The 16,449-nt window shown below is 37.7% G+C and overlaps 1 protein-coding gene across 1 annotated transcript in view; it reads right to left on the bottom strand.

Moving 5' to 3' along the window:
* Window positions 1–326: 326 nt before the first annotated feature.
* LOC124788682 (carcinine transporter-like) overlaps window positions 327–16,449 on the bottom strand; it is an 83,012-nt gene continuing 66,889 nt past the window's right edge. The window contains exon 7 of the mRNA XM_047255964.1: window positions 327–545. Within this exon, the coding sequence (XP_047111920.1) occupies window positions 327–545 (219 nt within the window). The remainder of the gene's footprint in view (window positions 546–16,449) is intronic.

Here is a 16,449-nt window from a genome sequence, read left to right as displayed (position 1 = left end):
TTGTAGAGAACTAATCGACGAATGTCTAATTTCAAACTGTAACAAAAACACCAAATACTGCTGGCGTGGTGTAGTGATAGCTGTTACTGTCCACTGAGGTGAAGGTTCTTGGTTCAGTCCTCGGCTACAACCACAAAATTTGTGTTTGGAACAGACTGAAATAGTGGTCTACCATGTTTCAGGCTCATGAAATAAGACTGTGTTACTGATTAAGTGGCTACAGCGACGCTTGCAACTGACAAAGTGGTTTAACGTCGAAAGTTTGGTACTAGAGTATAGACTACTTTGTTGCACTATCCCTTGTAATTATCATTTAGTATACGTGCTTAAAAATCGGGTTTGTAGAGTGTAGCAGTCTCTGGTATGCTGGGCTTGCTTCTGGGAAGACTCCAGAACTTCTGGTCACAACCATAGAGCGCTGCGTCTTTCATTGTCTCTGGAAGCTTCTCATTCAATGATTCTGGTAAAAATGACATCAGAATTGATGTAAAGAGCATCACGATGCCAAGTATCCCAAATAGGTAATGCTGTCCAGCAGTGTTTCCCTATTAGCAGAAAACGAGCGTCATGAAAGTATATTAGATGAGATATACATGTTCACATGTTGTAATTAATAATTTACATACTTGTTATAGACAGTACAAAATAGCTCGGAATTGTCGATTGCTATTGGATTTAACAATATGAATGACAAAAGTTTCTGCTGTGAAGTAATTACTTAATTTGGATAAAAATTGCATTGTCAGATGGAATGTAAAGGGAGTTAGAAAACATCATGAAAGCTTGTTTGATAGCAAAAACCTCGTTTTGATTTGGACGTTATCAATAATGATGGCGTAACACTTCGCAGCAGTCAGTCAATGCAGCTTCGGCATGAAAAATAATGCGAGAAACTTGAAATTGGTCTGATTTCCAACAGAAAAATGTAGCAGTCTGTCGACAGAATGGAGACGGATGGAAACAGCTGAGCCGCCAATAAGTTATAAGATCCCGTTCACTGCCAATATTGAGGTTAACAGTCTTCTACTTCTACATCTACGTACTTATTCCTCAAACCACTGTAAGGTACATGGCGGAGGGTACCCTGTACCACTACTGGTCATTTGCCTTCCTGGTCCACTCGCAAATAGGGAGAGGGGAAAACGACTATTTGTATGCATCCACATGACCCCTAATCTCTCTTATCTTATCTTCAAAGTCATTGCGCGAAATGTACGTTCGCGACAATACGGTTGTTCAGCAGTCAGCCTCAGATGCCGGTACTCTAAAATTTCTCCACAGTGTTCCTCGAAAAGGAAGTCGGGTTCCCTGCAGTGATTCCCATTTGATTTCCTGGAGCATCTCAATAATATTTGCGTGTTGTTCGAACCTGCCGGTAACAAATATAGCAGCCCGCCTCAGAATTGCTTCAATGTCTTTCTTTAATCCTACCTGGTGCAGATCCCAAACGCTAGAACAGTACTCAACAACGAGCCACACTAGTGTCCTACATGCCATCTCCTTTGCAGATGTACTATACTTTCTTAAAATTCTCCCAATAAACCGACGTCAGCCATTGCCTTCCCTATTACAGTACGTACAATCTCATTCTGCTTCATATTGCTTTGCAAAGTTACGCTTAGATATTCAGTCGACGTTACTGTGTTAAACAGCACACTGTTAATGCTGTTCTCGAACATTATGGGTTTGCATTTCCTACTTGTCCACACTAACTTACTTCTTTTACACTTAGAGGGAGCTGTCATTCATCATACCAACTAGAAATTTCGTCCGAGTCATCTTATATCGTCCTACAAACACTCACAGACGACACTTCCCTTACAGCACAGCATTATCAGCGAACAGCTGCAGACTGTTACTTACCCTGTCCGGCAGATCATAAATGTATATAGAAAATAACATTTCCCTGGTGCACTCCTGACGATACCCTTGCCTCTGAAGAACACTCCCCGTCAAGGACAACGTACTGAATTCTGTTACTTAAGAAGTCTTTACGCCACTCACATATCTGGAAACCTAACCCGTATGCTTTGCACACGTCTAGGAATATAAAGATCGCCTGTTGGCCTTCATCCATGGTTCACAGGACCTCGTGTGAGAAAAGGGCTAGCTGAGTTTGAAACAGATCGTCCACTGAGTGGTTAGATGTACACTCGAATGCCACTACGAGCAGTCACAGTGCTCTCACTGTTCTAGATACTGGCCTAACAAATTTCCGCGACAACTGCTTTTGACCAGAAATGCGCTAACTGCCCACCTGTACGCATCCAGGGGCAGCGGTGGCCAGGGGTGAACGAACAGATAATGCGTGGCAAGTAAGACAGGCAGGCTGCGCCATACAAGACTATCCATCCATGGCCTCCCACCTAAGGGCAGGGGTAGCCAAATGGTTCGTACTTGCCTATATCTCCTATAATAGGACTATCTGGTGGACCCTTGTACCGGCTATGATTGCCCATAAGTGAGCTGATGGGCCTGCGTTCCATGAGGCATCATGGAAACAGCCTACCGCTTTCAACAGAAACAATATGATGAAAGCATTCTTGTTTAAGGATTTTGGTCCAAAAAATCGATTTTTCAAAAATATTATTTTATTGATCTACACAGTTTAATCGGTGTTGTATGTGAATTTTATTGTGATAGCAGCTTTAGAAATGCCTTTAAATTGTTAAACTGATTAAATCTGCACTGGCGGCCACTCGCACCTTTTCCGACATTTGGGAAACTGCTTTCTTCAGTGTGAAGGCTATTTCCTTTCGATATCTATGGATGACATCTACATCTCTGGCTGACATCTATATGTTTGCCTGAAAACTTTCTTGTGTGTGGTTTATTTACGTTTTGACAATACTAACACATATTACAATGTGGAAGGTTTAATTCGCAAACCTTTACTTGGAAGTCAAGATTTATGCATAATGTTGGTGGAAAAACTGTGTTTAGGAAGGAAATCGGTTTAGGATGGAGATCGGTTTACCAACAAAAAAGGGGGAGCATCTAGAAATGAAGAACGTAAGCTCTCAGCTTCAGCATCGAAACTTGTGACAGGAGAATTGTACAGGTGCGTGAATGATGTTGCCTCCACTGGATTCAGACTTATTGATTTAGAGCCTCTCTGCCAGGCTATAAAGTTTTCATGTTCATGTGTTAGCTGTAAAAATACGGAATGCATGATTGTTGTTGAAGAAAGAAGAGTGGGAATAGCTTGTGTTTTTAAATTAATTTGTAATCCGTGTGGCTATTAATTTTCATTTTCATCCTCCAAAACAGCTGATCTGGTACCCATGTGAGCAATTTTAGGTTAGCATATGCTCTGAGATGCCTTGGACAGGGCAAGGAAGGAGTTAATTTATTGTGTGATTTTCTGAACGTGCCTCCACCTTGTGCAAGGTCTGAAAAAATAAATAATAAAGTGTCTGATGCTGTATGCGATACTGCCAAAGTTTCTATGAAGAAAGCAGTGGAAGAATTGGTGGAAATAAACCAAAAAGAAATAGATAGTGGGGGTAGATATTCATAACAGTGAATCTCCTACAAATGCTACTGACCTTTGTGTGTCTGTAGATGGGACCTGGATCAAAAGGGCTCACACATCTCTGTATGGAATTGCAACTGTTGTTGCTATTGACTCAGGTAAAGTTTTAGATGTAGAAATTTTGTCTAAATATTTCCACCAGTGTGCAACAAGGAAAATGTCCAACAACGAAGACAATGAGAAACTATGGCAAGAAAAGCATGCAGCAGCATGCTCTAAAAATTATAGTGGCTCAAGTGGGATCATGGAGGCTGCTGAAGTTCTGAGGATGTTCTCCAGATCTGAGGACCAGTATAGTGTTAAATATACTAAATACCTTGCTGATCTGGACTCCTCTTCGTTCAAAGCTGTAACAGATAAAAATCTATACAATAGAACAATAGAGAAGTTGGAATATGTTGGCCACATCAAAAAGAGGCTTGGTGGTAGGCTTCGTCACTTGCTGAAAGAGAAGAAAGGTGAAATACTGTAGATGGAAAATCACGAGGAGGAAAAGGCTTGCTCTGAAATAAATTGATTCTCTTCAGTTATTTTATGGGAGAGCTATCAGGAAAAACACACATAACTTAGAAGCAATGAGGCGTGCTGTGTAGGCAATTTTTTTCCACAAACTCTCCACTGACCAAACACTAATGCCAACAGAAATAAGACGTATTAAACACTCATTACCAGAACATTTTATGAATGCAATTAGGCTCACGATCAGATTTCTTGCAAACCCTGATTTATTGAGGAAGTGTCTTCTTGGAAAGACGCAAAGTGCAAATGTAAGGCCTCAGTATATAAGTTTTGATTAGATGCTCAAAAAGGACATTCTGTGTAATTGAAGTATTCAAAACAGGTGTCTACAATTTATATTATGATAACGGAAATAATGGCACAACTGAAGCGCTAAAGAGAGTTGGTGTGGATTCTGGTGTGTTTACAACAAAAGCATTTTACACCATCGACGAGAGCAGGGTCAAGGAAGCTAACAGATTAGTGTCTCACTTGCAAATACAGGCCAGGCAGATTCGAAGAGGGGGGAAGAGAAACCTGGAAGATGAGGAGTATCAGTATGAAGGATTTTAAAATTGAGGTAAGCATAATACATGTGAAAGCATGAGAAGAAAATTTTTGAATCTTATTTTCTCTGTTTTACATTTTTTACGTTATTAGAATCGTTTTCTCAAAAAGTATATGCGCTAATGCAATGAAATTTTCAGGAACTGTTTGCAACGTGTTGCTGTCTGCCTAGAACTAAAAAATAAGAGATCCTGCAGTTACATTCTGATTTTTAGATGGTTGTATGTAGAAATAAAGTTAATATTGGATGTGCAAAATTAAAAACTCTGTAAGGCTACAGTTTGACCATACATTAATAACTGTATTTCAGTGGTCTTATAACCTTCTCAAGAGACTACAATAAAATTTTCAGATTAATTGCTTGATTAGAATTTGAGTTACAGCTTTTTATAAAAAAAAAACAATAAAAAGAATTAAAAATTCAAATTTCTAGCAAAATGTTAATCTTGAATATTTTATTATATTTTTCCGTTAAAACATAACTATTTTGCTTTACACATGCAAAATTTTAGATTTTTACCTTAATAAATATGGCTGTAATGTTTTTTAAAATAAATTATTACATTTTCTGTTACACACCCCCCCCCCACCACCCTCCACCCTAAGGGATCATATCTTATTGTATCAAGCCTTTCGACATTTTACTTATTTTCATAAAGAGCGTTCATTTAGACATGAATATGTGCACAAATGTGTAATAATTTTCCTAATCCCTTTCCTATATGCTAGACACCAGCACCTGGTTCGAATTACAACAATCATATTCGAACTTGTATTTATAATCAATAAAGCTGGACCTAGAAGTAAGACATTTTATCTTAGTAGCAGAGGTCTTTTTTTTTGCTGCATATAATGACTCACTCTGGTCCATTTGATGATGCTTACAAAACAATAGCCAATTCCTACCAGCAGGCTGGTGATAAATAATACCATTGAATGCAAAATAATTGTAGGTAAAGATTGGTTCTATTGACCCTATGAACTCGACGGTGTTACATTGTGAACAATTTCTTAATTTCAGTAAACTGTTCTTTATAACTGCAATGACTTCTTTTATAGTGATTGGAGTACCAGTTTGTGACATCTTGTTTATATACAGTGGACACCATTTGGAACATTTAATTTTCTTATTTCAGTGACAAGTGTGGTACAGTTTATACAGTATGTGTTATTTCATATGTCAAACTCATTTTCAGAAAATGAATATCCTTGGAAAAGAGTTTGTATGCAGGCTTATTCAATACATTTATTACTGTTCTAATTGAACATCCATCCTTGTGTGCTTTAGGGTTCACCTACATGATGTATTTCTTTTCACATTCTACCAACACTAAATGTGTCTTCTTTAAGTTCCTTTAATTTTGTTGTAGAATTGTTTTGTTGGATTTTGTTCAGCTGCACTGTGTCGTTTTCCATGAAAACTTCAAGAGCTTTTTGTTTCAGTATATTTTTTCATAATGATTATTATGTGGCCTTTCTGTTTTATATGCTGATTATTTCTTAGTTCTTTGTTTATACAACTTATTGTTTTTGAACTGTTTTGTAATTGCCTATATTTAATTTCATGTTTCTTTGGTTCATTCTCTGGGAGTTTGTTTAGTTTGTGACATGTAGCAGATTACTTGTTTCTATTCAGTTTCACAGTGTCTGTTGCCTACTTCGTTGCCACTATGAGCTGATAAACACCTCTTCGCATTATTTTTTCAGACTTTCCTATAATAGGTTTATCTCTTGTGTGAAACAAGAAGTTTCCTGTTATCAGTCAGTATTTAATTTATTTCCAAAATACATTCCAAAGGTTTAAGCCTCCATCATCATATGGATTTATCTAAATTAATAGGATATGTTTGTGTTGTGTTACAACTTTGGATAACCTGCGGCACTGTCTAGCAGAGAAAACAATTGAACTTCGCTCAATGGGGTTGGAGGTTGGGGAAACTGTCTTAGACAAAAAATGGAATGTAATAGTAAATGTGCAAATAAACAACCACAATAAAATAAAAAAACCTCCAGTCATCACAGGCTCCTTTCTCTGTCATAATACATCACATATTAATTGTTACACTTCGCAAACAGATTTGATGTACAAAACAGATAGGTGCAGAGAAGTAGAAACAAAGTAGAAACACTATTACAAAGTCAAACAGCATATATCAAAACAAAACCATTATTTCAGAGAATGTCTTAAGGCATTGTTGAAATTTTTGATGGAGTAGATCATTAGATATGTTAGATTAAATATTTCAAGTGGTCTATGAATCGTTTTTGGTCAAGTTTATACAGCTGAAACTAGTACTCATTTATGTAATCAGGTTCTAACATTCTGCATGGTGTCCATTTGTTCTAAGTCGTGTCTCCCTATCACTTTCGCGCAACGACACTCTGAGCGTGTTTTTTAGGGAATTGACTAGTTTGAACCTGGGACCTGTTGTTGGTAAGGAGACGCCAGACCACACATGACATGTAGAGTTCAGTGAGACTAGCGATGATATAATCAAATATTTAATGATTTCAGCGTCAGTTCCACTGCACTTCCTGTAAAAGAATCTTAATACTAACAAAATTTAGTGGAAGGGGTTCAAGGCTTTCCTATTTTTAGTTAGCTGGTAAAATAACGTCGAAAAAGCAGTTAACTTTACCACTGGAAATTTTGTTCTACTCACAAAACATTGTTTATAAATTGCACTATTGATAAACGAAAATATTTTAATACGGGATGATAAAAACCAACTGCGTTCAACAAAAATGTGAACGAATACTCCCTGAATGGGTTTCCAAGTTCTACAATGGATCGAAGGATGACCTGTGCCATATCACATCTACAATCTAGATTTAAGTTAAGTTTCATAAAAGAGAAAACTATCAAAATGGTCTACAGCGACCCTCAATTATCTTCAATTACTTATCTAACTTGTCGTAAATTACAGTGGCTGATTTGGCTTCTCAATAATTATATAACAGAAAAATCATCGCGTTTCAGATTTTAACTTCATGTAGCAAATGTGAATACCATGAGCTTTAATTGACGATCGACACTAGTATTACGCAAAACGGGGGTGTAACAGATGAGACTTCTGCAGTTCTGAGTGAAGCCTTATGCGCTTTAAACGTAACAGAGACGCGAAAAAGTCTCACGCTAAAACTTGCAGCTGGTGTGGTTCTTTTAGTGTTATCGTAAGATCTATACTGTACTTCTGGAGGGCTCTATCTTTTAACATGGGCTGGAGGGGGGGGGGGGGGTTTGGCGGTCAGCTGGCGACGTGGGTGTCCATCCCTTATCGTAGGGCCTCCTAGGCTACACGATTCTGCTCTCGGCTTCTGTTCTCGTTTCTCCCCTCAGAACTGCGTCTGTTTCACGGTGGGAAGGTATGACAAGCATTTAGGTGTTCTTGTGTTAGTCTGTGGTATTCCATTTGCTCACTCGTTGATCGTATTACTTTGGTTAATTTAATGTAAGGATTTATTTGGAGCTATGTTACATACTACCGGATTTGCTATCATGTCAGTGTTTTCATGGAAGGTGTTGGATTTGCCTGACACCTTACAAGGTGCCAAGTTGAAAAGGATAAGTGCAATAATTATGTTGCCAACAGCGGCAAAATTATACATAAATAACAAGTTAGGTTGGAATTCAGGGCTAGAGGATGAAAGGAGTGAGCAATAGTTTGATTATGACAGAGCTGCAGGCTTCTTAGGTTCAGATCTGTTATCCATTTTTACTAAGTAAATGTAGAAGCAATAAACTGATAAGGAATTGAAGATATTCAGGTAGCTATACTATTAATGATATAAACAGATTATGTAGAATCAGACTAATATAAGGTACAAACTGTTGGTTTTGAATGGATCTGTTGAGTGTTGTGAGCTACAAAAGTGAACTAGTAGTTCGAAAAATATCAAAGGAACATGCAGTTAACTAAATAATTCATGATACCATACATCAGCAATTTGCATCCACCTGCCTGAAACAAAACACCATGCTGACAATACAAGTGTCAACATCCTACATATCTAACCTAAAGGCAAACAACGAGATATCCTTGAAAATACTCCGAATATACGAAGATCAATGGAAACCATCTGATTCCATCATGAATGATAAAAATGACAACAATTACAACAGTACCCTCTCTGTTTTCATTAGCAGCCTACATTATTAAATCTGAAGTGGACACACACACACACACACACACACACACACACACAGCCCTCTTACCACCCCTTCATATTTACCATAAATTATTAATTATGTTACTGTGATATTCCAAATAAACAATAGAATTGTCTTGTTGTTGTTGTTCTTATCTTGTGAGTCCAAGAACTCGTTTGATGGAGATCACTATGTTGCTCTATCCTGTGCAAGCCTCCTCATCTCTGAATAACTACTGCAACTTACATCCTTCTGACTCTGGTTATTGTATTCATTTTTAGTCTCCCTCCACAGTTTTTATCGCCCACACTTCCCTCCACTACTAAAGTGGTTACCCATGGTGTCTCAGAATGTGTTGTATCAACTGATCTCTTCTTCTAGTCATATCATGGCACTAATTTCTTTTCTCTGGAGTTCTATTCAGTGCCTTCTCATTAGTTACACACCTACCCACCTAATCCTACTACTTTTGTGGCACTACATTTCAAAAGATTCTATTCTCTTCTTGTCTAAATTATTTACCATCCACATTTCACTTCCATACATGGCTACACTCCATGTAAATACTTTCAGAAAACATCAAACACTTAAATCTCGATTCCATGTTAACAAGTTTCTTTTCTTCACAAACATTTTTCTTGACACTGCCAGTTTACATTTTACATCCTCTCTACTTTGTCTTTGTCTATTATCGTTTATTTTGGTGCACAAGTAACAAAACTTATCTGCTACTTTAAGTGTCTTAATTCTAATCCAATTCCGTCATCATCACCTCATTTTATTCGACTGCATTTCATTAACTTGTTTTGTTTTTGTTGATTTTCATCTTATATCCTCCTTTCAAGACACTGTCCATTCTGTTCAACTGCTCTTCCAAGTCCTCCGCTATCACAGGAAAACCTCAAAGCTTTTATTTTTCCTTCCTGAACTTTAATTTCTACTTGAAAATTTTCTTTTGTTTCCTTCATTGCTTGTTCAATGTGCAAAACGAAAAACATCAGCAGTAGGCTGCAATCTTGCCTCACTCCATTCTCAACCACTGCTTCTGTTTCACATTGCTCAACTGCTGCAACTTCCTTCTGGTTTCTGTACAAGTTGTAAATAACTTTCCACCCCCTGTATTTTACATCTGATATCTTCAGAACTTCAGTATATCTGAATCCCAATCAGAACTGTTATTTGTGTGTAATTTTGCCATTCTTCGAAAAAATAATTACATAGCACTTACTGTTTTCAACCCATCACCTGATTCCATAAATTAAATGTTTTCAGCCCATTACCTGATTCAATAAATTAGTAGAAGTTTGAGCTATATAAACATAACTGAAAAGGATTTGTGTACCACTTGAAATATTTACTGTAACATATCTAATTATTTATCTCCACAATGCTTTAAGAATCACCCCAAAACAGTGGTTTTGTTTTGCTATATGTTCTTTGTACTTTGAGACAGTGTTTGGTTTTGCTGTACAGTCTTTGCACCGATCTATACACAATCTTTATTTAAAAGTTTAACTGTTTATATGTGATGTATTATGACAGAAAAAGGAGCTTGTGACTACTGGAGATTTTTATTTTATTTCAGTTGTTCATTTGTACATTTATGTTTATGTTCATTTTTTGTCACAGACCAACCCTCAACCCCCACCCCCATTGAGCAAACTTCAGACTTCTGAGATAGTGTATGGTTTTCTCTACTAGACAGTGATACAGCTTACCCCATAGTCTTGAGACGACATACATGTGTCATATTAATACAAATAAACTCACCTGATGATGGGGGTTGAAACTTCTGAAACACCTTATGAAAATAAATTAAACAGTGACTGGTAACAATAAACTAATTGTTTCCTTTGCTATCAAAAACAGTCAGGGTAAAGCCTGACCTAAATTTTGACATTTAAGGGTTTACGTCTTTCTCACTGAATAGTATTTTTTTGTTCTTCGTTAGTGTACTGTCAAATGTGTAAGTGCTTTCAGCATTGTTACCCTTGTTTCTTGTTTTGATATTACATTCATCTCAGACTGTTCACATTCATACTGTGTGTGTTACAGATGATAAGGTACAACATAATGTGAATCCCACATAAAGTTCCATATGTTCATTGCTTTCTATTTACAAACCTATGTCCAGTAGTTACCTGTTTAAAACTGTTTTCGCACTAGATACACCGAATGCATCTACTATTGCAAATATAACCAATTCGCAAAATTAGCTATCAGAACATACATAAAAACATGGGCACACTCTCATATAGAAGTAGACTGTAATCACTTCCAGAAATCATGAAGTAGAAGAATTACAAATTTTTGGACAGTACAAAAAGAAAAGAGATAGAATTCTTGTTGATAAGCTACAGAGTGAATGAATTAATTTCTTCACATGTTTCTTCTGTATATAATGTCTCTATTAAATCCATATATATGCTTTTTCCTCCATGCATCACCCTCAGTATTTCCAAGAAGGTAGTAAAAAATAGAATGTAAGGCAGAATTATAATTTAAGTAGTCATTGGTGTATACTGACAGAAATTATAATGGGAGGTTTGTACCTGGAGGATAGTGTACCCAGTAACAGATGACTTTTGTGGTACTTCAGTCTAGTGAATGATTTTAGAATCACATGATGAAATATACATTAGAGACTGCCACATGCAGTTTCAGTCATTTTCCACAGGTTTTTTTGTGTAATAGATGACATTGTGTTTTGTGCAGCGCTTGTGAATATTTTGCATTCTAAAGCTATATGAAATACATTGTTAAATTATTCAAATATATTGTTAGTTCTTCAGGTACAAAATTTTATGAGTAAAATGCTACGTATCTTTAGAATTATTTGTACAACATGTGGACAACTAAGCCAGACACTGTCAGTTGCACAACACCTTGTGTATTCTAATAGAAGAGGGTCCATGCCATGTAACATGTCATAGTAGCAAAATGAATTGAGTTCCTTTATGTCTTCATCATTTGAAAATAGAAATTGGTTTTTGTTTCCAACAACTTCTATTTCAAAATATTTAATCTGTAAATGGTTTTTTATAATACTTCTGCTTAATTTGATTTCACTTACTGATTATTATTGTGTAGTAGAGTAATATTGTAACAGAGAGACATGATTAAATACAATCATGATAAGATTTTTCTCGATTGCAACGATTAAATTTCAATATGATGTTTGTTTCTAGGTACATGATCATGTTGTAACTTGGAACATGTATTCACATTTGGAGAGACATTAATTTTCCTCAAGTAATTTTTGTACTTCTTGAAAAAGACTGAAGCACATAAAAGCAGTTATCATTGTTTAAATATGGGATAATAAAATGTATTTAACTTCTGTTACACAGCTGGGTACAGGTGAACGTTTGAAACATATACTAAGGTACAACACTCTCTCCTAAGCGAAAATATTATGTATATCATATAATCCACTACATTGGCACTGCTTTGAATGTACACAAACTTTTGGAAAGCAGTACTGTCATAAAATCTTTGCACTATGTTTCGATTTCACGTTAACAAAATGTGTGAGTGATGGTTTGCATGTGTATGAATTTCTGTTCCATAACGGATACAGTAAACAAATAAGCAGATGCATGAAAAAACTGTTTTCAGGTATTGGTGTCTAACTAATTCCAAGATTTATATCTTCCAATTCCAGTAAACCCATGAATTATTGCAGGAAAGAGAAGCACAAAAAACAACCACAGATATCACATACGAAACCTATGTAAATAGTTGTGTTTGAAGCCAGCCAGGGTGGCCGAGCGGTCCTAGGCGTTACAGTCTGAAACCGTGCGACCGCTATGGTCGCAGGTTCGAATCCTGCCCCGGGCATGGATGTATGTGATGTGCTTAGGTTAGTTAGATTTAAGTAGTTCTAAGTTCTATGAGATTGATGACCTCAGAAGTTAAGTCCCATAGTGCTCAAAGCCATTTGAACCATTTTTTTGTGCTTGAAACTGGTGATATATTCCTGAAATGCGTCGTTCTATGCTTCAAAATCCGTAACTGGTGCAGTTTTTGTTATTTTAATCATCTGTATTCGTTATCTGAATTGCCTTTTCACCTGAAAGCACACCAGAGCTATATTGCTGGATACTGTATCCAATGTCTCTGATTGATTTCATGAATTGATTGGGACATTGATTCTGTTTACACGATCTAATGACGTTGATTAATTTTAAGAGCCATCGATTGATGGTGAAGACAAATTCGTACTTGAGTTTATAAATGTTTCTAGTAATTTTATTGTTACTCGTTACATTATTGCCACTTTTAGTCTTACTGTAATAAAACTATTTTCACTGTTGTTATCGTAAAAGTTACATACAATTTACCGAATCTTACTACAATGCTCACACTGAGTGGGGTGGTGCATTTGTTATCACAGTAGACTGAGAGGACGATGGTTCAAAGCAGCTTCCGGTCATTCCAATTTAGGTTTTCCGTGGTTTCCCTAAACTGCTTAAGACTAATGTCGGGATAGTTTCTTCGGCCACTTACCTTCTCCACTTTTCCCTAATCCAAGCTTACACTCTGTCTCTAATGCCCTCGTTGTTGACAAGGTGTTAAAAACTAATCTCCTCCTCCTCCTACCATGCCCACCATGGTGTGACTTTAACATGATGGCTTCAAATAAGCACACATCAGATTGGACTGATGCGTTATAATCTATATCAAAGTGTTTCTTTCAACACCGACTAATTCTCTGGTCTTAGAAGTATCAAAATTGCCTTTCCAGTTTGTCTGAGTGCAAATGCCCGGCGGATAAATTGATAATGAGGAGATTCGAACCCAGTCAGCTCAGATCAGTAACGTTTCCGTATTTCATAATTCACCAAGTGGACAAGCACTTGAAAAGTCCTTTTTCCAGTTGCACAGTTACTGCAAAACTATCTACTTCCCAAAATTGAAGAACAGATATTAACATCATATTCACGGCACAACGTGTAGATGCAGTGGCCACGTAAGATTAAAATATTCAGTGACAGGTGGAAAAAAGCAGATAAAGTGTTTCTGTCAGATATATCAACACAACAATCACACAAACGCCTTAAGAGCATATAACTGTTTATTCAAGGGACAATGGCGATCAAGAAAATTTAAGTTTTTCAGACCGCTAGAACCGAAGGCAACCTACACTGTCAGACAAAAAGGAAGCACCTAGAAGACACGTCAACCAGAGGTGTGTAAATAATAAGAGTTGCAAAACTCTGACAGGTACAAAGGCCACCAAGGTAAATTAATTTTGTTCGTGTTTTGTATGTTACAAGGCCTGGTAGGGTGCAAAGGGGCGAAAACAGCAGAAGATGTTGAGCGATGTCTGCAAAGGACACGGATATACCGCGCACTGGTGTGAGACAGCGTTATGAGCACTAAGGTTGAATAGGGTCTTATTATGTGTCTCCAGTGGGCTGGTATGTCGAATCGTACAATATCTAGATTTGTGGAGCATTCGGATGTGACAGTGGCCCGATACCGCATGGGGGAATGTGAGGACAGGCATGTGCTTCTTCAAGATTCCCATTGACCACGTCTGAGCACCACAAGGAAGAATCGCTGTATTGTGCGGCGAAGAGTTCGTAACCCCTTCAAATCTGATCCTGCCACCCGAGAACACTTAATGGACTTCTTGCAACCTTCTCTTACTGCACCATTAGTGGGAAACTATCGCACCAGATAATTTCTCCCCTATACATACACTGCTGTTAAAACCACAACACAAACGGCTGTATCCGGAATGGGGCCGTGGCTAGGAACGTGAACTATTGTTGAATGGCGTCGAACTATGTTCAGCAATGAATCGCAGTTCTGCACTATTCCGAATGACCACCATCTGCTAGTAAGGGGTGACCTGGGGAGAGGTTTCATTCTTAGCGTCATGATATGGGGAGTCATTGGGTAATGTCATGTCATGTCATGAACATCCTGCATCCACATGCATTACTTCTCTTACAGCAGTATCGTGGTGACATTTTTCAACAGGACAATTCTCATTCATACATTACATGTGATTTATGAACTGTCTGCGTGATGAAGTACTTCTGTTGTCAGCAAGATCCCCATATCCCTCACTCACACAACATGTGTGGGACCATCTAGTACGTCATTCTGTTCCAGTGCCAATATTTAGGATATAAAGGACCAGCTACAACAGCTGTGGGCTAGCTTGGCTCAGAAGACCCTTTATGACACTCTTCCCAACAGGGTGAGTCATGCATCTAGGCCAGAGATGTTGCAACGTTGTACAGTTAAGTGAGCTCATAGTAACTAGTTCTTTGTAAATTTGACTCAAAATTGTGATCAGTGAAATAACATCACATATACTCCCTACACTCGGAATTTCAGTTACTTTCCCTTCTGGATGCTTCACATTTGTTTCTCAATTAGTATAGAATATATCTATCTCGTTGAGTACGCTATCTTCTTTCAACATCCCATCAATATGGAGAGACAATGAAGTTCTTTTTACGAACTTCATGCCTCGGTTGGAGGTGCTACAGAGATATGGAATTTCGATTAACTTTATCATGGAGGCAGCACATTAAGGCACTGAAAAAAAAAGAATGTCCCGACTCCTGTGTAAAGGCTGCATCACACAACAGTTACTTCATTAACACTGAACTCAATGCTACCAAACACGCGCCTAAAATCGGACGACGTGGTGCTGTGGGTAAGACATTGCACTTTCATTTGGGAAGAGGATAGTTTTGAGCAAATTCCGGCTATCCAGATTGAGGAATTCTGTTGCTTCTCTAAATTGCTTAGGCAAACGCCGGAATGGTTCCGCACAAAAGGGCACAACCTTTCCCATCATTCCTCAACGTGAACCCTTGTTGCGTCACTTCTGACATTGTCATTGATGGGACGATAACTCTGATCTTCCTTCCTTGGTTCCACATCCTTAAACTTATAGTGAGGGCATATATCGTGTGTAAAAAGTAGTTTAAAAAATAGAGCAGCACATATAAGTGGTGGTTAAATTCTTTGCTCTGTTGTACAAAGGAATGTAATGCTGCTATACAGAACAAAATGAGACATAGCAGTAAGCAAGTATAGTGGAGGCTATACTGTTTTCGACCCAGAACCACTGTTAGTCACGAAGAGTTTGATTGTACCTGTGAAGTACCGTTTTCACTTTGCTTAGAAAAAGAACAATTAGTATTTTTGTTCGCTAAATTTCCATCGCAGTGAGGAGCGAAGTTGTCAAGAGTTGCAGTGTTATGCACTGTTACTGGCATATTTTCGATTGTTTGTTATTGATCATATTACATGTTTGTTAATGGTGAGCCTTCGTAAGCGAAATCACAGACGTCTCTAGGCGGTGAGGCATCCTACATCACCAATGAAACCGTACGTTGAGACACATGTTGGGAAACCCAGAAATCAATGGAGCTAGGGCCTCGCGAATAACCTTATAGCTCCAGTGAACAAACATAATGCATAATAACCCTTACATCACTGGTGATTCTTAGAATGGGGTACAAACGCTGTTCATTTGCCAGACTAAACGAAGTATGAGAAGTCCATTTTCTGCCGTCATGTGTGAAAGTGTTTGTTGGTAAGAGCCGCCTACTGGAGAACTTCGGTAAAATAGAGGTAACAGGGCAGCTACGTTGCATTTGCGTATGTAAGTGAGAAGAAGCAATAATAAATCACATCGAAACCAGTATAATTTCTAGCATGACAGGTA

The sequence above is a fragment of the Schistocerca piceifrons genome, chromosome 3 (assembly GCF_021461385.2).
Source record: "Schistocerca piceifrons isolate TAMUIC-IGC-003096 chromosome 3, iqSchPice1.1, whole genome shotgun sequence".
NCBI classification, from domain to species: Eukaryota; Metazoa; Arthropoda; class Insecta; order Orthoptera; family Acrididae; genus Schistocerca; species Schistocerca piceifrons.
Note: the sequence above shows the minus strand (reverse complement) of the source record. Positions and strands in the feature narration are given on the sequence as shown.